General features: G+C 39.9%; 1 protein-coding gene across 1 annotated transcript in view; it reads left to right on the plus strand.

Moving 5' to 3' along the window:
• Nucleotides 1-26324, plus strand: part of LOC149162158 (LRR/ubiquitin-like domain protein) — a 367705-nt gene that overhangs the window by 60753 nt on the left and 280628 nt on the right. Inside the window, exon 2 of the mRNA XM_089437164.1 lies at nucleotides 20471-20565. Within this exon, the coding sequence (XP_089293290.1) occupies nucleotides 20471-20565 (95 nt within the window). The remainder of the gene's footprint in view (nucleotides 1-20470; nucleotides 20566-26324) is intronic.

A 26324-nucleotide genomic window follows, 5' to 3' on the forward strand; every position in this document is an offset into this window, starting at 1 on the left:
GGTTGGGTGGTGGAGAGGAATGGGAGCGATGACTCGTGTTGGAGAATGCGACATGGGAGAGGCAGGTGACGACAAGGATGGACATGGCCGTTGTGGTGACAACTAATTGGAGGCGGCGACAACGGTTTTTGTCGAATGGTGGTGACTACGGGCGACAACAGTGGTATGTCGGGGTCTCAAGTTGAATGCGCCATCGGTGGACTGGCTCACCATCTGTTGTGTCAGGTGATCAGGCGTCAACAGGGTATGTCCACTTTTCTCTTTTTTTCTGTATTATATATATTTTTTTCTATGATGTATGTTTTTTTGAATTTTTTAATATACAATTTCTTTCTTCTTTTTTCTCTTTTTTTATCCAAATATATCATTGAACTTTTGTTTTTAATTAATTAATGAATTATATTTTATTTTTTATTATAAAATATTTATATATATTTAAATAATATATATACATATATATATTTAAATATATATATATATATATATATATTTAAATAATATATATGTAGTTTTTTTTTCTTCTTTTTCTTTTATGGCCAAGGGCCAATTGGCGAAAATGGAGAAACTCCAAGACAAATGTAGCGAAACACTTAAATCACTACGACAACAAGGTTGACGAAAAATTGATGGCCAAAGGCCGGTGATCAGGAAATGTGGCTCTGATACCAAATGTAACGAACAAAGTTCGTATACACAACAGTCTACTTCAGAAGATCTGAAATATATAAACATCCATGATAGGACAATAATATATTATAGAAGAATATTTGAATGCAAGTGAGATGGTTGAGTTACAAATGAGTGTTTGCTTTATATACCTAGGCATGTACCCTTTCATGAATGGTCATGTCCTTAGCGACATGTCTCTTGATTAACTAATTACTATTTAATTAACTATTCCTTATTATTATTATATTTATATTTTATTCAAAACATTATGGCAGTAGTAAGTAAACCTTATGCCAAATATGTCAAATCAGTCCAAGACTTCTTGAATTAAATGAGAGCACTTAGAATGCAAACAGTGAGATATGTTTATGAATGCAAGAGAGGAATACATGCAAAATGCAAATTGAAGCAGTCAAGGAAGACTAGAGAGAAACCCAATTAAACCACTTTGCCAATATAAAATTTTAAACTATGCTGCAAGGGAAACCAAAGGATAAGTGCTTAATGAACTTAGGACCCTTTTAGATGCCACTGTTATGTATGATCAGACCTTGCTATGCCTCTTTAGACAATTTGACAGTCATAAAAATTTATGAAGTATGCCAAACAATTATTACCCAATTGATGCAATGACTTATCAATTTGTTTTGGTGACTTGTTAAGTAAATTTATGCCACTTAGATGAGTTTTATACCACTGTAATCAAAGTGACCAGAGGCTACTAGTAAAACAAAGAGGAAAATGAGGGTTTGAGGAGGCAAATGGATAGGCCTTTAGGCCTTGAAAATGACTAGTTTGCTTGCCCAAAAATTCTTCCAATGGGTCGATCTCCTGCAACCACAATTGTTAGCTCAAAATCTCATGAAATTCCCTGCAACCACAAAGTATTAGAGGCAAAATCCAAATAATATCCCAAGCAATGATTGAAATGAGGCAAAGATGGCTAGATGAGGGCAACGATGAGGGATAGAGGCCCAAGAAAGGGCAACGGTTAAGGGAAGAGACCAAGTAGGCCCACGACAATGAGGGAAAAGGCCAATAGGCCTGCTGTCAAGGAGGGGCTGCGACCCCTAAGGCAGGCCTCCTAGAGGCTGCTGCTAGGGAAAAAAAGGCTGTGGCTAAGCGGAATGAGGCCCTTAGGCTTGCGGTAGAGGCGAGGGAGGCTGCCAAGAGGCAGTGGGAGAGAGGGAAGGCTCATGGAGGGTAGAAAAGGGCTCACAGAGGGAGAAAAGGGGCTGTGACCAAGGCTAACAGCCCTTAGGGGCTGACGATAAGGGTTTGAAGGCCTAAATATGCCAGAGGCTCACTAAGAGAGGCTGAAAAGGCTGCAGCTAGGGCAAATGGGGGTTAACGCTAGGCCTAGGAGGCCTAAAAAGTTTTGGAACCCCTACAAAAAATAAAAAATTTTGGTTCAGATCTTCAAAAATCGCCCAAAAAAATGCCACAAAATCTCCTCTAAGGGTTAGTGTCTTCCTCTTTTGCTTGAACGTTGAGCCTGGAGGGTAGCTGAAGGCTAGATCTTGCCTTCTTAGGCCTAGATTTGCCTCAAAACCCCAACGATTTCCTTCAATAAGGCTGGACGTCTCACTTGGGTGAGATACACCCCTACAAAATTTGAGATGGCTTGAGAATTCACCTGCACAAATGAAATGAAATTTCCCAAAACCAAATATATACAAAAATTTGAAAAACCCCAAAAGCCCAACTGCTGCAAACAAGGGTTAGAAATAATCTACAAAATTATTTTACAAAAAAATATATACAAACTATTTACAAATATACAATGCTTGTAAAATAATTCTTTTGAGAAATAAATTATGAATAATGGCAATGGACAAATGTATTTTTCAAAAGTTAGAATATTGGCCACACCCTTTTGCTAAGTTAGAATACCATATAAAATTTCCTAGAGCCCAAACAAGGTTGGCTTTATAAACTGGGAGCCCAAGGGCTACTGTACCTGCAGATCTCTATAATTTTTCTCAAGCCAAATCATTAGATTATATGATGAATCGGATCACCTAAGATAAAATTGATTTTTACCAATAGAATCTCATATCATCGACAAATGAAATAACAATTTATATAATGAAGCACGATATAACACATAACTAGCACGTACCACAGATCAATGGAACAAGAACACCATGAACGGAAGCCCAAAGTCTTTTTATTATGATATTAAAACGTTCCCATCAGAGCAATGGCTCAATACTAGCGTTATAAATTTACATCACCAGAGATAGCCCAAAATTAGAATACTATGAGAAGCAAAATGACTTCTATTTAAAGTGGAAAATAACGTCTATTTGGTTTGATCCCTGTCAAAATAATTTCAATCGTTGATAATAATTTGATCATCTTTTAATCTCTGCCGTCGAAAATATTTATTTTGAGGAAAATTTCGAATTTCACTTAAAACCCATTTTTTATTAATCCAAAAATTAATATTTTGGATTAATTTCCTCAAAATTTTGACTTTGACTTAACCACCAAGGTCCAAGGGCTTAATTTTTCTTAAAATATCCATTTTTGCCTTGGTGGGGGACCTCCAAAATTTGACTTCTTTTTGACCCACGAATTTTTTGATTATTTTCCACTTGGAGAAATTTTAATTTCTATAATTATTTTTGACTCTAAATTAATTAATTTTTTGGCTTAGGATTTAATTTTAATTTAGCCAGAAAAATTAATTAATTGACACAAGAGGGGATTAATATTTTTTCCATCATCAAATAGTTTGGTGTTAAGTTTATGTATGTTCTATGCTAGAGCAATTTATTTCAATTTTCCAGATTAGCAATCACATCAGCATTAAAGTAAACTGCAGATAGAACATAAATATAAATCACAGAAGACAAGCCAAGACAAGAGGACACAGGATGTGGCGCTAGCCAGGGACAAACCCCACAATGTGGGGAAACCCTTGATCAATTCTTCTTTTATGTTCTTCAAAGTTCAGCAGAGAAAGTGAGAGAGATAGTACATTTACAATAGAAGTCAATACTTTGACTTTTGATATCTGCATGAGATCAGTTGAAGACATATTGCTTCAACTGATTCTCTAAGGTGACTCCTTCACCTATCATAGAGCTGCCTCTCGATCATTTGCTGCACCCCGCTGTGTAGCACCTTGCTGTACCATCACAGTGTGTTGAACCTTGATGACTGAGCTGCTCCTGCTCTCATCATCATGCTGCCCTTGCTAATGTGCCCATCATGCTGCTGTTATAACTTCTCGTTGCTTCATTATACAGCCATATGCGTATCAGCCTTAGCTGCTTGCTATGGCTTGCAGCCTAGCAAAGCAGCTAGGCTATAGTTCCGGAATCCTCCACGCAGTCTCAAACTACACAATCATGCTGTCATCTACAGTAATCCGAATTCATACATTGTCCTTTCTGACCTCTTTATAACGTGAATATATATAACATACATATGCCGAGACTGAGATTGTGCCTCTAGGATTATTGTGATATCTACAGTGAGGATATACATATACCTTGACTGCTGTGAGATAGATCCATCGGGATTGTTCTCACCAGAATTGTGACTATGCCGAGAATGTCGTTATCCGAAGTTTATAATGCTTCATCCATCTGAGATAGGTATATCATTTAAATGCCGAGACTTACTGCTCCTTTTGAGACTTTGATCTTAACTGAGATTGTATTTATGACAGAGGTACCTTGCTGTGCCTATCCAGGATTTCAGACCTCTGAGAAAGACATCAAAGTCTTGTCTGCCTGCACATTATCACAGATATCTTGTGTCCATCCGAAATCTGTATTACGCCTTCCAGCAGTGCGGATCTCTGCTCTCATACTCATCCGAAGTTCCTTCTGCGTTCTCCAACCAAGATCTAGCTTGACTGTACCATAAACCCACGAGGTGCAGTCAAGACCTTCACCGAAAATGCCTGCGGCTTCCTCATGACTTGACTGTAGTTTCGTTACCCTTACTTCGGCTCCATTATCATGACTGCGGCTCTCAGCATTCCTCACTGTGGCTACAACAACTTTTAAGGTGTTTCCATATCTGCGTATAACGTATCACTGTCTCCATGAACAGTGTATAAAGGCCTCTTTATTGACTGTGTTTTGCTGCGGCTTACTGCGGCTCATCTTCCACCTTTGACTATGGCTTAGGGTAGCAGATTAGGGCATCACGTTATGTCTTCATGAATTGCGTGTAATCCATGTATAGTGTATAGCGTATAAGGTCTCCAAAAACTGCGTTGGATTAGGGCATCATCAAACTAGGCCAGTGTATTCTTTTTGTGTCTCTCCTTCTCCAAAAACCCAAGATGTGGAGAGGAGATCACATCAAGAATGTTTTCAAATGACTTCAAGTCCTTGCCAATTTATACTAAAACGTAGATGATGAATAGGCATGTCTATTGGGCTTCTGAGCCTACTCAAGTTGCTGGTCGGCTTGATAATAATTCCATAATCAAAATAAATTCATATCTCCATAAATACTTATTGGAATTGGATGATCTTTAGATCAATCCTACACCGCTCGATGAGAGGGATCCAATAAAAATATCAGTTGCCATAAATAAGCTGACCCACATGGAGTGTGGCCCTAGTTTCCAATTTTAACATTTAGCAATGGTGTCTAAATATGAGGGACCATGCACTAAAATATTTTTTACATTAGATATTAGAAATAATTCAACCCTCAATGGGGGAATAAACATTCGTTATAGACCCTCATGACATTACCCAATTCAGTGACACGATATGATCTGGTATAAACCAAGTGTTTTCTAATAATAATTTAACCAAATAGTTTAAATTATTCCCAAACCACTTTTACAAAGACTCGATACAACACTAGGACTCACCTAAGACCTTGTCAATGAATTCCACCCTAGATTTGGGGATTAAGCTGGAGGAAAAACTCTGTTGATTATTCGTGTTTCGAAACACACATAATTTAGTGAGGTTAAAAAACCTCCTAGGATGAAATTTGTAGCTAAAATCAGAGGCTTACTTAGGTGTTGTTACAAAATTAAACGGTCATGCTAGCATCATTTTACAACACAACTTGCAGAATTTGGGTTTACAATGATATAACAATTGGCTGGCTGATGATTTTGATCTTTGAAACTTTTTTGCACACTGCTTCCTTGGACTTGTGACAAAATGGGTACAATAGGATCAACATATCTTTAGGGATCCTTAAGATATGTTAGGGTTAGTGGAGCCTTCAAAACTAGGGTAGCTTTGGGATGCGAGTCCTCTCCTTACCCCTATCTCACAATCCATCTCTTTTTCCCTGGCATTTTTATTTGAAATTCTTCAATTCTCTCTAGCATTACCTATCTGTTATTTGCATCAACTTCAGGGCATGTTGTAGCTTGCCCTTGAACATTATCTAGGTATTCTTTCACTCCATGAATCCTCTTGAATTTTATCTTCTTCTTGCAATATTTGCAAAAATGCTCTTGTTGGCCACATTATAATGGCTTCGTGCCTTGTCTTTTTTTCTTTTTTCTCGCACTGCAACTAGGGTAAATTCGCACCGCTGCCTGGAGCTATTCACACCACTGGAAAATCGACCTCTCTTTGTAGAAAAATCAATCTCCAATTGACATTGGAAATCGTTGTGAAAAATATCTTTGGTATTCTCGTCTCCAACCATTGTTGATCTCTCTCTGCTGATGCCCTTGCGCTGCCTTTGTGCCCTTGCTATCACTACGAATCTGTGTCTTCATTCTTTTGCAAATTCCCATCAATTTCCTCTTATAATCTCTTGTTGACGAATCAACGACCATGATATAATCTCAATCAATTCCTTTAAGTGACTTCTGGAAGTCTTTAGAGGAAAATCAATTTACTTGAATTAATACTGATTAATTAAGCTATTTCCGTAAGTTTAACTTAAGAAAATTAATTAACTGCTTAATTAAATCTAATCAAGGCCTTTTCTCACAAAACCTTTTCTGGGTATTAGAGAAAATGTGTTCCCTAGCCTCATAGACACAATCTGAGACTAGAACACCTGTCCAAGCTACACAAACTAACACACCCTCTTAGTGAGGAAGGTGTTCTGCATAACACCCAACTTGTCTTTGAAGAAGATGAATCTCGCCTTCCCTGAAGCCCTTGTTAGTATATTTGCTACTTGCTCATCTGTAGGTGTATACTATATCTAGACTATCTTGCATTGCATACAATCCCTTATGAAGTGATATCTGATGTCTATATGCTTGGACGTGTCGTGAAACACTAGATTCTTTGACAACTTGAAGCAACTCTAATTGTCATAGTGTATTACCGTGGCCTCAATCCTTTGACCAAACAAGGCTACTGGCAGCTTATGAAGCCATATAGCCTCACATGTAGCCATGATCGCTGCTATGTACTCTGCCTTTGTAGAATTGAGTGCCACGGGCTTTTGCTTCCTGCTGTACCAAGAAACAACTCTTGATCCTATGTTGAAGCAACATGTTGAAGTGCTTTTCCTATCCACTGTGTTTCCTACCAGTCTGCATCAGTATAGCCATCCAACCTGACACCATCACCTCGAGAATATCTGATCCCATACTCGATAGTGCCACAAATATCTCAGCACATGTTTTTCCACTGTCCAATGCACTCTCTTTGGCTCCACCATGAACTGACTGAGAGAGTTTACTGCATAGGATATCTGGCCTAGTGTTGACCAAATACATGAGAGAGCCTATCAACTGCTTGTACAAGGTGGGGTCCACATCCTTGTCCCTGGATGCATCTATCTTCCTCCAATTAGTGATTATGGGTGTATACATGGCTCTTACCTCCATCCCGAATCTCCTCAGGATCTCAATACAGTATTTCCCTTGTCCAAGGTGAATCTCGCCATCTGTATGCCATACCTCCATGCCTAGAAAATAGTGCATGAGCCCCAAAATCCTTCATCTCGAACTCAGTTGCAAGATCCCTCTTGCACTCCTTGATGAGCCCCAGTGAACTTGTCAAGAACAAGTCATCCACATATAGGACAAGAATGAGAACATCTCCCCCAACCACCAAGTAGTATAGGTTAGCGTACGCCTCACTCTTCACAAAGCCCATGTCCTGCAAGTATCTGTCAATGCGCTCATACCACGCCCTAGGAGCTTGCTTGAGCCTGTACAAAGCTCTCTTCAACCTGCACATGTGGGTCTCTCTGCTGTGTGCCACAAAGCCCTCCGGTTGTTCAATGTACACCTCTTCCAGTTCACCATTCAAGAACGTCGTCTTGACATCCATCTAATGGATTTTCCATCCCATCTGTGTTGCTAATGAGATCACGACTCGTATAAAAGTGTACTTGGCCACAGGAGAAAATGTATCCTCGTAATCTATTCCCTCCTTCTGAGAAAATCCCTTGGCCACAAACCTAGCTTTGTATTTCTCGATGCTGCCATTTGCACTGTGCTTGATCTTATAGATCCAACGTGATCCAACTACCACCTTATATGTCGGTCTGGGTATAAGCTCCCATACATCGTTCTGCATGATTGAGGAATACTTCTCAACCATTGCATCTTGCCATACTTGCTGTTGTGCGACTTCCTTGTAGTTGGAAGACTCCCTATCTACCAACTGACTGACCAATGCCATGTAGCCAGTGTAGCTCTCTGGTTGTCTCCGCTCTCTCCTACCCGTCCTAAGAGTCCCACAAACTCTTGAGCATCCTTGAGTGTATATTGAACCTCGCAGTTCCTCTTGCCAATAGTGGAGTTAGGAATGTCCACCTCCATGTCCTCCTGATGCATCTCCCTGATTTGCTACATCTGTTGCTCCATGCTTTGCGAAGCCTCAAGAGCACTCGCACCTGAACTCTTGCTTTGTTGTTGCCCTTGATTCTGCTACTCAACTCTAGGAGCTTCTGCAGGCTGTTCACTTTGTTCTTCAACTGTTGGCAATTCTCTGGACCTCCTATACGCCTTGTCCTCCATGAACTTGATATCCCACCTAACTATAATCCTCTTGGCCCTTGGGATGAAGATCTTGTATGCCTTCAAGGTTTCGCTGTAGCCAACGAAGTAACCTCGCTCTATAGTTTGATCCAACTTCGAATGTGTCTCTCTTGGAATGTGACAATACACTAGGCAACCAAATATCCTAAAATGACTGACATTTGGCTTCTTCTTAGTGAATGCCTCCTTGGGTGTCATCTTGCCAAGCGCTCTATGTGGGACCCTGTTCTGTATATAGACTGTCGTACTACATGCCTTTGCCCGTAGATATCGTGGGCGATCCTAGTCATACAACATTGCTCTCGCTGCCTTCGAAATAAATCAGTTCTTCCTCTTAGCAACCTTATTCCACTGTGGGTTGTAAGGAACCGTCCACTCTCTCCTGATTCCTGCCCTGGTTTAGTACTCCTGGAATTCTTTGTTGGTGTACTCACCTCGGTTCCCTGATTGAAGAGTTTGGATCTTTCTACTTATTGCATTCTCAACTAGAGCTTTAAACTCTTGAAAGCGACTGAAGACCTCATCCTTGCTCTTCAAGAAATAGATCCAGGTCTTCCTGGAGAAATCATCAATAAAAGTCGCAAAGTACTCGTATCCCCTAGGAGATTTTGTCGACATTAGCCCACATATATCTAAATGCATGAAGTCAAGTATCCCCTACGATCTGTTGTCACTCGGAAAAGATGTGTTTGCAAACTTCCCCAACACACATCCTTTGCACACATCATCGTGCTCTGTGCTCACCTTTGGAACACTTGTCACTATCTTAAGAAGCAGTTTGAGTGCTCCATGATGAATATGGCCCATCCTCCTATGTTATAGCCCCCCCGATCCCTCAGTCTGTTGCTGCTAACTAGTGCCTTAGGAGTTTCCATTTGCAGCTTATACAACTTGCCACTCCTCACTCCAAGCGCTATAGCTGACCTCCAATCCGTGTGCTTCAACAACACTTGTGCCCCTCTAAAGATAATATCGTATCCTTTGTCCTGAAGGACTGATACGAAGATCAAGTTTATCCTTAAGCCTGACACATGCAACACATCATGAATAAGAATCGCCTTGCCATTCTCCCTCTGAAATAGAACAATCCCTCTAACAACTGAGTTTCACTTGGACTTGTTCCCCATCTAAATATGGAATCTGATATCCTCCTCCTTGTAATTGGAGAAGTACTCTCTAACTCCTGTCATATGGAATGACGCTCCACTGTCTATATACCAGACACCCTGTGAAGTTGAGCTAGATAGGCAAGAGATCAATGCAAATACTTGTTCCATTTTGCTGTAGAGCTCATTTGCATCGGTTGAAGTTGCTACTTGCTTCTTGCCCTTCTTCTTCCTCTGTTGACAATCGTTGACATAGTGGCCAAATTCATGACAGCCATAACACTTGACCTTTGGTAGGTCCTTGTTAAGTTATGGTATGTTCTATGCTTAGAGCAGTTTACTTCTTTTTATTATTATTATCCACAGATTAGCAATCACCTGTACAGTAAGTAAAGTGCAGATAGAACAGTAAACAATCAATAGAAAACAAGCCAAGACAAGAGACACAAGATGTGGCGGCTAGCCAGGGACAAAACCCAATATGGGGAAACCCTTTGATCAAATCTTCCTTTATCTTCAATAATTCAGTAGAGAGAAATAGTACATAAATCGGATTTACATTAGCAGCAAACCCTAAATTAGCGGCATCAGCATCATTGGCAGCACCGGCATCAGCATCATTGGCACCACCGACATCATTGGCATCACCGGCATCACCAGCATCGTCGGCATCACTGGCATCACCGGCATCACCGACATCATCGTCATCACCGGCATCATGGCATCATCGGCATCACCGGCATCATCGGCATCACCGGCATCATCGACATCATTGACATAACCAGCATCATCAGCGTCATTCCTTCCACACGTGTGAGAGAAGAGTCCCTTTCTGCACAGTAGGAGAAGAGCCTCTTTTCTGCGCAGGAGAGAGAGAGTGATGTGATGAGGTGTGTGTCCAAATGAGGAAAAGACCTCCTGTATTTATACACAACTGTTGATGATTGAATAGATGCGACTGTTGGGCTTCTGAGCCTACATGAGTTGTTAGTCGGCTTGATAATTATTCCATAATCAAAATAAATTCATATCTCCATAAATACTTATCGGAATCGGATGATCTTTAGATCAATCCTACACCTCTCGATGAGAGGAATCTAATAAAAATATTATCAGCCATGAATAAGATGACCCACATGGAGTTTGGCCCTAGTTGCCAATTTTAACACTCCCTCTCAACTAGGGAGAACTCCATCTGCAATCTGTCTGTTGGTCGCTACTATTCATCCATCCAATGCACTGCCCTGTACAGCTTGACCCCTGCTCTATTCCGCTTTATCCTGCCTGCTCTGCTCAGCTCTGTTCTAGCTCGACTGTTAAGGAGAGGGGAAATGCTCTTTCTTTATATACGTTACACCAGAAATGCCAGTGAGGTTGCGGGCCGGGAATTGAATTGCCTCCACCTACCGGCTCCTTTCACTGGTGGATCAACAGGGGAAGTTGAATCCCCGTTGCCTCATTGAAAGAGAGATGTCTTGATCCACTAGACGATAGGGGCAAGCAGAGGTAGGTAAGCTTGCTTGGTTCGGTTTAGACCGCTTCATACTGACTCAAAGTCAGTCTCAGAGTGTGTACCATTGGTCCCAGACCAGTCTCAACCGACCTGAAGTCACCGTCATAGTGGGTACAACTCCTACAACTGGTCCCAGACCAGTATCATCCTCCACTGACTCAAAGTCAGTCTCAGAGTGCGTACCATTGGTCCCAGAACAGTCTCAACTAATCGGAAGTCAGCATCATAGTAGGTACCACTCCTACTACTGGTCCCAGACCAGTCCTCCACTGACCCGAAGTCAGTCTTAGAGTATGTACCACTGGTCCCAGACCAGTCTCAACCAACCCAAAGTCAGCGTCATAGTGGGTACAACTCCTACAACTGGTCCCATACCAGTCCTCCACTGACTCGAAGTCAGTCTCAGAGTATGTACCACTGGTCCCAGACCAATCTCAACGGACCCGAAGTCAGCGTCATAGTGGGTACAACTCCTACCACTAGTCCTAGACCAGTATCATTGATCCCAGATCAATGAAGGTCATCCTAGCATAGGGAGTACGGTAGATACAATGATGTGTCCATCAGTACTACAATGGTCCCTATCCTCATTTCCCTGCTCATTGATCAGATGAGAGGTACTTCCCATGAGTCCCAGACTGCATGGGTAGGATGTCATCAGCATCACTAGCATCATCAGCATCACCGGCATCACTGGCATCATCGGCATCACCAGCAGCATCACTGACATCATTGGCATCATCGGCATCACCGGCATCAGCAGCATCATCGACATCATCGGCATCTCCGGCGTCATCGGCATCAGCATCATCGACATCACAGGCATCACTGGCATCAGCGACATCCCTCTCACCATTTGTCTTACATTGGGTAGAGCTTTATAATGAAGGTGGGAAAACCTCCGATGCCAAAGTTCGGACTGAAGAGATGTGTCACAAGACATGACACCTAGCGGACTTCCACCGACCTGATATAATGAATCAACTCGAAACCCAAGAGTAAAGGCATCTTTAACTTTAAATAAACTCACCTGTCTATCGTAGATTTCCTTGGAGGTGTTCAGCTTAGAAACATAGGCCACCAAGCGCTTGTCGATAGAGTCCCGGATGATCTTCTTTGTTTTGACTTCACCAGTTTTCCATTTGTTCCTGGCAGCAGCGGGTGCATTTGATGGAGGCTCAACAATATGCCTCTCACATGGTCCAACACTCCTTGATCTTCTAAGGTTAGATTGAGAGACATCTTCCTTCCGTGATAGTTAGACTTCTCACGGAGCTTGTCTTCGGCAGGGAAGAGTGTTGAGGACCCCATAGTTCTTTTAGGATAACCTTGCTAATCTTCTTTGGTGATTGCTCTTGCTCTTGTTCGGGCTCTGTCTTCATCTCAGCTCTGATACCATGTTAAGTTATGGTATGTTCTATGCTTAGAGCAGTTTACTTCTTTTTATTATTATTATCCACAGATTAGCAATCACCTGTGTTGACCACTACTGGTCAACTTCCCATGCAGTACACCCTCTTTTCTTGGCAGAAAGGGGTAGCACCTGAACGACGTGTCCGTGCCAGCCTACAGTCATCAGCAGCTTGAGGATTTCAATTTGTAAACCCAGTCTGCATATATGAATTGTAAATAATCTAAGCAGACATGAATCAATGTATGTAATTTGCCTAGGTGGACCTAACTTTCTGTTGATAATCTACGTCCCGGAAGGTTTTTTGTCTCACCGATCCACGGATCGGCAGAGTTTTCCTTCAAACCTGACCCCAAAGCCGGGATGGATTTCGTCATCAGAAAGTTTGGGAGAGTCTTATATGTTAGTCTGCTAGATTATAGTTGTGTCGCAGAACTGGGTATTCTATGAGGGTCTGTGTTAAGTGGGTTCATCCCTTTGAGATGTAAATTGTAAAAAATCATGATGTAATGTGTCCTGAGGGTTGAGAAATGTTTTAAATCCCCTCGTGAGTCCTAAGTCCTAGGTCCTAGGTGATGTTTCCAATGGCTTAGTTCGATGATCCAGTTAAAAAATGAAATAAAATAATAAACATTTAAAAATTTAATAAAGAATAATAATAAAAGATTAAAAATTTAAAAATTTAAAAAAATGAAATAAATAAATAAAATAATAAAAATTCAAAAATTCAAAAAATAATAATAAAAAATAATTTAAAAATTTTAAAAATAATAATAAAAAATTAATTGAATAAATCGACGGATGAGATCAAGAGATGTCTTGATCCTCATCAACGGTCGAGATCATTTTTACATGGATCAATCGAACTAGCCGTTGGAGCATTTCCTTTAAATAGGGTGCTAGAAGTCATTTTCAGATGATTCGATCTGTGAGTCAGTACTGAAAAAGCTCTCGTGTAATCTGGTTTTCTGGTTAATAAAAGAAGACTTTGGGGTCCAAATTGTGCTGGTGTTACTCTCTGGAATTGCTGTGAGATCTTAAAATTTTCTGCATTATTTCAGTTTTCAGCCATTAATCATAGCTTGTTTTATGAGTAGTGTGAGCACAGGTATCTTGTTCACCTGCTAGGGTTTGAGGGCTGCTAGGGTTTCTGAAATAATGGCAGGTATCTCCATTATTTACTGAGATCTAGCAGTTTTCCTTCTCTCTGTGCTGATGGTTGCTTGAGATGTGCAGGAAAACCTGTTAATGGAGAATATTGGTGGGCGTTTGGGGAAGTTCTAGGCTGAACCAGCCGACTCCCACTGGCTTTTTTTGTGCAGAGCCTAGCTGATTTTGGCCTTGGGTTTATCATTTAAAATTTCTTTCTGGTTTACATGAGAGATTTCTGAAGAATTATCTGATATTCTAAGTATTTCCTGTTATTACTTGTTAAATCAGGCTGTCAAGGGGCCATATCTCTAAATCTTTTCTGGATCTAGGGTTTTACTGCAAATTTTTTGTGATTTTAGGATTTATTTTTAAGGGTTTCATTTATTTTTTTTATTTTTTTTCTTTAGGTTTCTGGTTGTTTGATCCATCATTTTTAGGCCGCAGGTGCTACATATCAGAGAAAAGCTAGATATAATTGGAGAGGTTTCATCGTTTTCTGGGCTGCTCATTCATATTGCTGCTATCCCTATCCATCTGGGCAGTCGTTTTACGTGGCAAGACGTGCACTCCATCGAAACCCTGTGGATCTGCGTATCCCCTGAGTCAAATTTATCACGCAGGCAAAATTTCATCGATCCAAATCAGTAAACGCTCTAAAACGATCTCAGTCCCTTGTGCCGTCGACCTGTGCAGCAGTAAAAAATTGTTACGGTTGGTATAAATTCGTATCTGGTCAGCAACGTCAGGCTATCCACGTATCTTTTCTCCAGATCGCCATCGTCACTTGTTGTTTCTGAAACTTTCCGCTCCAATTTCTCATCGTGAATCCGTCATCGATCATTCGCACAAAAGCAATCCGTCGATTTCTGAACTGTATCCGAAAATCTGCAGAACTTTTCTCAGTCTAAACTATTCAACGTCGGATCTGCTCAGGAAGAATAAATTCATCGCCTCAGGTCTCGGTTTCCATGTTGCTGAGGGCGTGACTGCAGTCAAAGAGCGTAGGCTGGCAAATCGTTCACACCAGACAATACGTGTTTGTTTTACCCACCGTCCAGCGTAAAGGATTTTAAAGCGAAACAGCGAAAGCTTCAGATTTGCGTGGAGACAAGGTATTAAACCTCAGGCTTAAACAAATCCGCATTTCAGCTATCCGTCAGAGGTAATCCGCATTCAGCTATCCGTCATCTGCCGTCGACTGCAAAAGCCCTTCGTTGAGTTTCTGTGCTGGGTTTCCCTTCCGCCGGTGACCAAGAGACAGTCGTATTGCCATTAGGGTATCAGGTAAGTCGGAATTGGGTCTGGAACAGGTGAATCGAAATCATAATAATACCCATGCGTAATTCTGTTTTGTTAGATTTGCTTAGTTTTATATATGCAGATGCATAGTTAGGGATAGCGTAGGTTACATCTTTGATTTTTTTTTTTTTTAGTTTTGTAATAGTTCTAAATAGTTTTCATTTTTTTTTTTAAATTTTAGACATTAATTTGTATTTAGTTTAGGTTTCATTTAGATTTTAGTTAGATTTTATTTTTGGTTATGTTAGATTTTAAATAGATTTTAAAGTTTAGATTTAGATTTTAGATTTTAAAGTTTTAATTTTAGCATTTAATTTAAAGTAGCGTAGATTTGTAATTTAATTCTAATCTTTAGTTTAAGTTTCTTTTTTTTAGATTTTAGCATAGTTTAAATTTTTGTTATAAAAAATAAAAAATAAAAATTAGATTTATTTTAATTTTTGTTTCTTTTTTTATTTTAGACTTAGGTTATATGTATATACTTTAGATTTTAAATAAAAAAAAAAAAAAATAAAAAATTTGGAAAGTTTTAGATTCAGTTACCTTCGGGAATTGTCATATCTTTACGCTGGGATCTGAATTTTCAAGTCGAGATGCAAAGTTGATATATGATTGCTGTTCATGGTCCATTTTTCTATATCATTCAACAAAGTAATCGTTTTTATAATCATCTCCTAAGGCACTGGTCTGCTTCATTAATCAAATCCATCAAGTGCTTGTATCGTATCTCGTGTCTCCCAACCAACTGATCGACAGTTGGTCTTCATCATCCCGCAGGGACTACCTCCCTTAGCCGCGGGAGACAGGCTTAAACGGAGGGATCGGGGATCAGAGTGACAGCCCCCGGTCTGAGCGTTGTCGTGCCAATCCGCGCGACAACAACCTGTACAGTAAGTAAAGTGCAGATAGAACATTACACGATTGACAGAAAGCAAGCCAAGACAAGAGACACAAGATGTGGCGGCTAGCCAGGGACAAACCCCAATATGGGGGAACCCTTTGATCAAATCTTCCTTTATCTTCAATAATTCAGTAGAGAGAAATAGTACATAAATTTGATTTACATCAGCAGCAACAAACCCTAGATCAGCGACATCAGCATCATTGGCATCACCGACATCAGCATCATCGACATCACTCGCATCATGGGCATCACCGACATCATCGACATCACCGACATCATCGGCATCACTGGCATCACCGTCATCACCGGCATCATTGGCAGCATCGACACTGGCATCATCGGCATCACCGGCATCATCAGCGTCCTTCCTTCCACGTGTGAGAGAAGAGTCCCTTTCTGCGCAGTAGGAGAAGAGCCTCTTTTCTGCGCAGGAGAGAGAAAGAGAGATGTGATGAGATGTGTGTGTCCAAATGAGGAAAAGACCTCCTGTATTTATACACAACTATTGATGATTGAATAGATGCGACTGTTGGGCTTTTGAGCCTACAGGAGTTGTTCGTCAGCTTGATAATTATTCCATAATCAAAATAAATTCATATCTCCATAAATACTTATCAGAATCGGATGATTTTTAGATCAATCCTACACCTCTCGACGAGAGGAATCTAATAAAAATATTATCAGCCATGAATAAGATGACCCACATGGAGTTTGGCCCTAGTTGCCAATTTTAACAGTCCTTCTTCTTCTTTTCTCCTTTCGAGCCTTTCCCTTACTAGATCCTTTCTTCGCCTTTCCCATTCCTGCTAGGGCGACATTTTCCTATTCCTTCTCCACCTTCGTTGCCTTGTCGCTGCTATTGGTACCATTGGCCAAGCTGAGCCTAAACTCCTCCTAAGTGAAGTCACTCCATAGGCGATCCCTTCTTGGAAGTGCATCTCGCTCAAAGATCACTTGGACGAGCATACTCTATTCCTTGGAAAACCCATTCAGTGCTATGCGCACTAGCTCATCGTCATTAGGCTTGTCTCGTACTGCAACCAATTCATCTCTGCCAAGTCAGACTCTGGTGAGATAAGAAGTCACGTCTTGTCCTTTCCGCTGCTTGATGGTCCTCAACTTCTCTTTGAGAATCATCTTCTTGTTCTTTGAAGGATTCTGATACAATTTTACTATGGCGTCCCACAACTGCTTCCCTGTGTCTTTCTCTGCGATATATGGAACAATATGGTCCTTGACACCATCAAGGATAATCCTCTTCACTTTGATATTCTCCTTTTTATAGGTGGTTTGCTGATATGGATCTGTTGATATGACAATCACATTCTTCGCATACTCCTTTAGTCCATACTTATCCAAAAGGAATGACATTTTGGCCTTCCACATGCTAAAGTTGGAGGCTCCATCCAACTTGTCTTGATCTCTTAAACCTACTTTGGCCATCTTGGAAATTCTGGAAATATAGTGAAACTCAAATAAACTTGGAGAATAAACTGAAGAACTCGAACTAGGTTAAAACACTTGGCTTTCTCTTCCTGTGCCTATGCAAATCCTTCTTTTGCCCTCAGATCCGATTTGATACCATGTGAAATTTTGATTACTATTGCAATTACTGGTTGTTATTCACCTATATGTTTAGATTATTTGTCTTCTGCAATTAGCTTGTGGCAAATACTAAATAAAAGTTAAAACACAACTGCAACTTCACTAAAAAGTAAATAACCACAGGAACTGAGAAAATTATAGTACACACACAAATAATGGACACCAATATTTTGGACAAATGTCCCTAGAATAACCCTGAACGGAAAACCGGTTCTACAGATGAGTTATTTTATTATTCTTTAGCAAACCTGTGATGGAGAAAATTACAAAACTGTTTGCCGTAAAATAGCAAACCTCCGACAAAATATTCTGATATGTTCTTCAAGTTGATATCACCTCCAAGAGTCAACTCGACCTCCTTTGAGCAATTCAGCCTCCCTCTAGCTTCAGTTTGGCTCACATGTGCGACCCTCACACTAGCAAACTCGCACTGCTGAGGAACAACTCGGCCTCCCTTTGGAAGTTCGATCTCCAATGGCAAATCAATCCTCTTGTGCAAATCGATCTATCCTGCAAATTCCCCTTGCTCCGGTACTTTGACCTCCCTGAGAAATTCGCATTGCAACTAGGGTAAATTCGCACCACTGGAAAATCAACCTCTCTTTGTAGAAAAAGTGATCTCCAATTGACACTGGAAATTGCTGTGAAGAATCTCTTCGGTAATCTTGTCTCCAACCACTGCTGATCTCTCTCTGTTGATGCCCATGTGTTGCCTCTATGCCCTTGCTATCACTGCAAGTCTGTGTCTTTGTGTTTTCTCCAAATGCAGGTTCGATTTCCTCATATAATCTCTCGTTGACGAATCAACGACCATAATCTAATCTCATTCGATGGCTAAGATCATCTTGATTCCTTCAAGTGACTTTTCTGGAAGTCTCTAGAAGAAAATTGAATTACCCTAGTTAATACTGATTTATTAAGCTATTTCCCTATGTTAAACTTAGGAACATTAATTAACTGCTTAATTAAATTTGATCAAGGTCTTTTCTCACGAAACCTTTTCTGTGTTTTGGAGAAAATGTGTTCCCTAGCGGCGAGCCTCATAGACAAAAACTGAGACTAGAACACTTGTCCGAGCTACACAAACTAACACCTTGAAGAAGCAAAAGAAGAACTTTGGAATGTTGAAACCAAGATGTGGAGGTCCGAGTAGGTGATTTTTGTGAACAAATCAAGTTCAATGTTGATGGTGGAAACACTGACTATTCAGCCAAACATTGGCTCTCATTTGACTAATGATTCAACGGTCAAATAAAAGGATGGTGACATTAGTTGTATTTCATCAACCTCGCTGTATATAGTGCACTTCTTGCTTGTTCAAATATTCTGTCTTTGTTTTGGAACAAGTAATTTTGTGTAATATGACATGAAGACTATTGCTATGGGTGTGGAAGAATGGGAGTTGTTTTGAACTTTTGACTGGTGCATGGTGAAGAGAAGTTGATGGTTATAGGAGAAAACCTAGGGAAAGAGGTAATTAGCATATTTATTATGCTGTATTTGCTGATTTTCATGAAGAGAGGAAGATCCTCAGGGAGGGTGAAATGGAGAAGTTGATAGTTATAGGAGAAAACCTAGGGAAAGGAGGAAATAGCATATTTGTTATGCTGTATTTTCTGATTTTCATGAAGAGAGGAAGACCCTCAGGGAGGGTGAAAATGAAGTAGTGAATCAACCTTGCCAGATACAATGCACTTCTAGTTGCTGATTGAAGACTTTATTTTGGAGCGGGCTGCACGCATCTTGCTTGTCAAAGATTTTTGTTTTTGTTTTGGAACAAATAATTTAAAATTTTTATGTGATCTGACCATTATGGGAAAATGTTAGATATGATGTTCATATTTAGGATGTGGACATACTTTAGACGTGTAATAAAGGCTTAGAGAATTTTTAATAAAGTGATGGAATCATGAGTTATTAAAAGATTAGGTATATGGGAGTTATGTAATACACTCCTTCCTCTCCTATTATGTAGCGGGACATTGCATCGCTGAATAATGAATCAATCATTTCTCTCTCTCTCTCTACATGCATACCTGTCTATGCTCTTGTATGTAAAATATGACAAGCGTTCAGACTTTAACCTAGTCATGAATTTTATTTTCACTTTTTGCTCAGCGTATTTTGTCAAAGTATTTCTATCTATACCTTTGATTTTGGGTCATGTTTTATTGTTAAATTTCTTGTAGGAGTGTTGAGTCTACAGGTTTCTTGCACAATTAAATAATTCTTGTATCCAGTGTCTTTTTGGGACTACTATTGAATATTTGTTCTGTTCCATTGTTTTTAGTTTGATTTGCATTAGAGTCTGCATGGTTTCCATTTTTTATACGGAATAAGAGTAGGCTGGCAATAATTTTTCAGTTGTACACGTGAATCAACTTTACCTGATGTGGTTCTGCCTCCATCCGGAGCACATCCTTATGCACATTTTTCTAGCCTTTATGTAAATTCTGTTGTACTTTTTGACTTTGTCATGATAAATAAGTTCATAGAAATGCATTCATCAAACAATAATCTGAACATTGATTTTTTCAGCAAAATTCACTATTTTTTCCCCTCTTTTAATTTATTATCTCTAAGGATTAGGACTCACATGTATCATCAGATTACACTAGTGTCATTACAAACGGGATGGGATTCTCAGGAAAATTGAGCATCTTCTAGAATCTCAATCATACAACTAAATCTTGAGGATCATGATATCTTAATGTTTTCTTCCATTGATCATGATAGAATTATGAACATAATTTATGTGTTTATTAGGACTTGCGTTAATCTCATAACCTTTTTATTCAGAAGTGTTGGATTATACTAAAAGTTTGGTAAATGAGCTTGCTATAAAATCTTGCAACAGGTAAAATTCTAGATGACAGTGTGACACTGAAAGGTGCAAACTTGTCAGATGGTTCAAAGCTTATGCTTATGGCTTCACATGGACTGCACCAAGGGGTAATGTATATCTTCAAACTTTATTTTATAGGTTTATTCTTGTGTATTATATATTTCAGTTATTCTTCTATGAATTATACAACATTTCATCAATGATAAATTGATAAGTAATTTCCTTGCTTTTTCCCTTCTCATAATGCTTGCCAAATTACCCTTTCATCTCAACTAAAAAAGCCATAGTCTACTTGGAAAGTTTGTTGGAAGCAGACAGGACTGGTCACCAATACTCTACATATGTTGCTGTTGTCGTGATTATTGCTACTGGAATGACAAACCCATTATTGTCAACAGGTGAATATTCCCTACCCTTCAGGGGTTGTTTCCTTGGAAACTTTTACCATTACAAGGAACAGTGAATCTAGGTGGTTAGCTTTTCATTTGTGTCCATTTTAATTTTTCAGAACAAGGCTTTTAACAAATTTTACAGTGAACAAATTCATAGAAACAGGTCTAGTTACTGCAGTCTATTTGAGCACTGGAAGCAGACTTTTTTGTTGTTGTCCTCGAATCCTTCGTGGTCCATGTTGCCTCACAACTTAGCAGGTCTTTTGAGAGGCCTTACAAGACGAGAGCCAAACCAAGGGACAAAGATGAGGTGGATGCCATTGTCACCTCAGCAATCCATCTCCTGCTCTTTTCTGGAATTTTACCACACGGGAGGCTTCCCAATTTAGGTTACCTAAAGGATATTCTTGGTCTAGGGTTCAAAGGCGACAATTGAATAGGTTTACCCAAGATAGACTGGCTAAGGACAAGGCTCAATCATATTAGACAAGGAATAGCATATCTTAGAAGCAGTCTATAAAGGACTTCTAGCCTAGGGTTTTTGATGTATGACTCAAAGGTAGCACAACTAGGCATACAAGGAGAGAGAAAAGGTTTTTTATAAGGATATAATCAACAACAGGATCCACAAACCTTCAATTGACCCTAAGTTGAAGCCTTAGTGCAGAATTAGGGTTTTTTCCAGCCCTAGAACTGCCTAGGGTTGACGAGGTCAGCCCAAGGGAGGGATATCCAACCATGCAAATTGCTAGATTTTGATGTTTTAGGGCTCGACAAAGTAGAACATCCTCCAACCAGCTCAATGCTCATGCCCTCGTTGAGCTTGGCATCAAGCCTTAATCCTAGTGGTTTTCCTTAAGGGTGTTGAGAAATCTAGGGCAGTGCATGATTGGGTTTTATTAACGATTTCTCTTATACTTTGACATGTGCTTGTTTTTCTATTATATTAGTTCATCATTATTATTCAATACAAATGCCAAACAAGAATATCACAATGCAAACAATAGAGACACCAAAGATCGTCTCCAAGCCAGGGCAAAACCCCTCCTTGAGGGGAAAACCTAGTCAGAGTTTTCTTCAATAGAATCAAATCAAGTTGAGACATATCCAAGACCTTTTGACCAAGACTTCACTCCATCAAGTCAACCTTCTGGTTCATTTCTTCATAAATCAACATCAAACAATCTTTCAAGAAACTTGACTTTCGGCTCGTGCAATCAGAATTTCAGTTCTGTCATTCTCTTTCACAAGCAGCCCTTTCATCCTTCTCTCGTTCTCTTTAATAAGTAGCCATTTCTTCCTTTTCTACGAAATTCTATTTCCAAAATAAATTGCAAATTAAATTACTCATCTTCACAAAGTCGAATGCTCATGTATATAGTCTTCTTGTAAGGTGGACGTGTCCCTTCATGAGGCTGACTAGACTGATGAGGAGGTCGACTTGATATGAGGCAAGAGCTGACTTGATGGAGGAGGATAAGACATAACACATTTTTCTTTCTTTGACCTAATAAGCCCAAGAAGGGTTTGCTACATAATGAGTTTGAATTTTGACTTAATACAAAAATCCTAGAGCACACAATGGGTGCTTTGACCTATTGACCAATGACCCAAGCACGAAACCCATGCTTTAATAAGTCAATTTTTTACAATAATTTTTTTTTTTGGACAAATACATTACATCACGACTTAATTACAATGACCAACACTAGTTACATTCTTCAACAAAGGGCCGGAATTTTCGGGGCTTGATATTTTAGGGGCGTAATTTTAGGGCTGAAAATTTAGGAAGAGAAGAAAAAGAAGAGATTTTGAAAATTTTAATTTTGGCCATCAATATGGATGCCAATCCCTGCTAACTACTTGGTCGATGGAGTCTTAAGGGAAAATTTACCATGGAAATATCAAACCCTGGAAGGGAATAAGGGAAAACCCTAGCTATCATTCAATACAGGGATAAAAACAAGGGAAAAAATTTCTAGGAGGTTCTCAATGGAAGTTCAAGATTCTTTATTTAAGCATGCAATATTTTCACCAAGAATTTCATATAAAGATAAACATTTAGACATGGAATATAGAAAGTTAGAAACCCTGGCAAGATACATCACATACAATAACCATAAAAGATATTCAACAAGAAAAATACTCACAAGTTATCAATGAACAATCCTTCTTTATCTGAAAATGACATGTCCACAATGAGGACTAGTCCCTTGTAGCAAAAATCCACAATGATCACATCTCCACAAGAGTAGCAAGGTACAATATGTTGATTTGGGGTAGCATCGGATGTGCTATAGGCCTCAAAATTTGCAGGGAGGCTTAGACACATGCATTCTCCAATACCCAAAAATCGTTGTGGGAAATTCCACTCGAAGGCAGTTTTATTAAAATAATTAATTATTTTTAATGGGACCTTAAGTCTAAACTTAGGAAATTAAAATAATTAAAGGGTATTAATATAAACTGTGGGTGAAACTTCTAGAATAAGGAAGAGATCAAGTCAATATGATCCTAGCCATTGATTAGAATCTAATCTGGGCTATTGATTGATCAACGAGAGGATTATAAGAGGAAGCTTGATGGGCATTTGGAGAACACACCGAGTGAGTTCAGAAGATCGAATTTCTGAAGCAGAGCCGTTGCCAGAGAGAGATTTGAAGTGGGCTTTTGCAGTGAGGGGCAGTGAGTATCCGAAAGAAGGAAGTTTTCCTGGGCCAGAGAGTACGAGGCAGAGAGAGGGCAGAACAACGTCCAAAGAGAGGCAAACACTGGCCCACACAGAGTTGACGCAGTGGCAGCGCATGCCTTAGAGGGAGATCGAATTTCTGCTGAGGAAATCAAGTTTCAGTAGCCGGGAGCTAAGGTGTGTGACCGGGAAGCAGAGATTCAGATTTTCCAGCCAGCAGAGGGTCCAGAGAAGGAGCAACGTGATACCTAGCGGGGGTGACACAAGAATTGCGTGGGAGTGACACAGTTCTGCGCAGAGGCTATGCAGAGGGTACGTAGAGGCTCCAGTTCAGCGTAGTGACAGGGTGAGAACACTTCACCATTTGTTTTGTCCAGATTTCTCTCTGTATTGGATTGCTAGTTGAGCATCCAAGAATTGTACTCAACTTTACTACTGCATAATAGTAAAACCTTTATATTTGTTGCACCGGTTTTCCCACATTGGGTTTTTCCGGGGACATTTGTCCAAAAATAATGGTGTTATTGTGTTGTATTTTCATTCTTGCTCAGTCTCTTGTTTCCACATATAAATTAATTAAGTGAATGCTGCAATGTATGTATTTCAATATTTACCGTAGGAAACTACAAATAACTTATTCATGTAAATCTAACAAGTAGGAGAAATATCATTAGTTGCTGCAGTAGGGATTTCGGTTTAGGAATTTTCACACAAGAGCTAGGCCGAAACTCTACAAGAGGCCTAATTAATCCAAAAGTGATGATGAACTAATGAATGAGGTGACCTTTTATTTATATGAGGTCTACCTCACCTATAGTCCAACTAAGAAGCCCCCACACAAGTTTGATTGAGTGGACAAAAAGTAAATTAGGGTTAAAAGCGTTGACCCACTAGCTTTTACAACATAATTTTCTATTATAATCCCACATGTGTGAGCCGTAGGGCTAAAACATTATTGGCATCATGCCCTTTTTGGGCTCCAAATGCTCCATCAAGGCAAATACATGGTTGAAAGCATCATGACCATCCTCGATTTGAGGAATATTCCCAAATCATGCATCAAAACGTCTCCAAGGGTCCAAAGTCCAATTGTGGTTGCTGCATGTCATCTCCATGGATGTCAAGTGAGCAACATGGTGCCTCCTCTTTCCAGCATTGAGGCTTCATCAGGTGCAACAAGCCCTCCTCAATCATCCTAACCATGGCCATCCTTATATGGGCCTTGGATCATGGCATGCCCATCAAGTAGTGTCAAGGCTAGCCTGGGGGCATGCTGGGTCCATTGGTACATCATCAAGAATCCTCCATGCTAGGCAAGAGAAGGCCAACGTTTTGGCTGCTAGGTGTGCTCCGAGATGTATCTCAATTGCTCAAGTCATCAAGAGGTCCAACACTTTGCTCAAAATGTGTAACGCTGCATTTCCCAAGTCATCATGCTCTCTAGAATGTAATTTATGGCCTGGGCATCATGTGGAGTAGGGTGCCGTCTAGGCCTATCCTACACTAGACAATCTAGCGAAACCACCTCAAACTCAACTAGAGTCAACCATTCATTAGAGACTAAGATCATAAATGCATCTAAGTGGACCATACTTAAGTGTTAAGGGCATATTAATACTTCAAATCGGGATCACCTTCAAATATCTAACTAGATCAAGTCCTGTAAAGGTGTTCCCTACCTTTGTAGGAGTGGCTAAGTAGTCAACCCTATTAGGTGCTTCCAACCCCCAAGGGGAGGTGGCATTTCCAAGGTTAACCCTTCAATCAATAGGTGTTGATGTAAGTGGAAATGGAGGGGAAAGACTTCATGGCCAAGTGCCATGGTCAAGGGACCAACTAATGGGAGTCCACATCCTAAGTGTATAGATGTAATGTGAAAATTCCAATACAAAATCCTATTGCAACAACTATTATTGTTTTTCGTAACTGATAAATTAATTATTCAGCTTATTGCTATGACAACATCGAAATAAACACACTGCAACCTTCACAAATAAAACTACGGAAAATAAATAGCGTTGGAACTGAGAAAATACTAGCACACACGCATAAAAATAACACTGTTGTTTTTGGACAAGTCCCCAAAAAAACCCAATGTAGGAAAATCGGTGCAGCAGATGAGGGTTTTATTTATTATACAACAGTGAAAATATGAGTACATCTATGGATGCTCAACTGGCAATCCAAACAACAAGAATATCTGGGCAAAATTACTGAAGGGAATTACCCTTCCTCCACAAGCAATCCCGACACAACCTGCCTCTGTGCAGTCTCTTTGACGTCAGGCCTCCAACCAATCTTTGATGAAGTCGTTCTACTTGCCTCTGGATCCGAGAATGAATTTCTCTCCAGGAAATCGAATTGCCAATCTAAAGCAACTGCGTAATCCTTTGCGCTGCCTCACTGAGAATAACTCGGCCCTCTTGCTGCTGCCTCTAAGGATTTGGAAAATCTCCTCCGGACTCACTTTCCCTGCTCATTCACTGCTTCAATCTTTGGCTCTTCGGCAGCTGATTGCTGCTACTCTGGAAATCGATCTGCCAAGGAAATCGAATTTCTGGTGATCTCGAATGTGTTCTCCAAGTGCCCATCGACTTCCTCTCATAATCCACTATTGGAGCACCAACGACCAAGATTAAAACTTAATCGATGGCGAGGATCATCTTCGAATCGATCTGTGTGAGTTTCTAGGTGATTCTCACCTTGACTTAATTAATACTAATTAATTAACCAGTTTTCCTAAGTTTAGACTTAGGAAACATAAAAAAATTGGTTAATAATAAAA

Source organism: Pinus tabuliformis, chromosome 5_2, assembly GCF_031772625.1.
Source record: "Pinus tabuliformis cultivar Carrire ecotype Pingquan chromosome 5_2, CPIR1, whole genome shotgun sequence".
NCBI lineage: Eukaryota > Viridiplantae > Streptophyta > Pinopsida > Pinales > Pinaceae > Pinus > Pinus tabuliformis.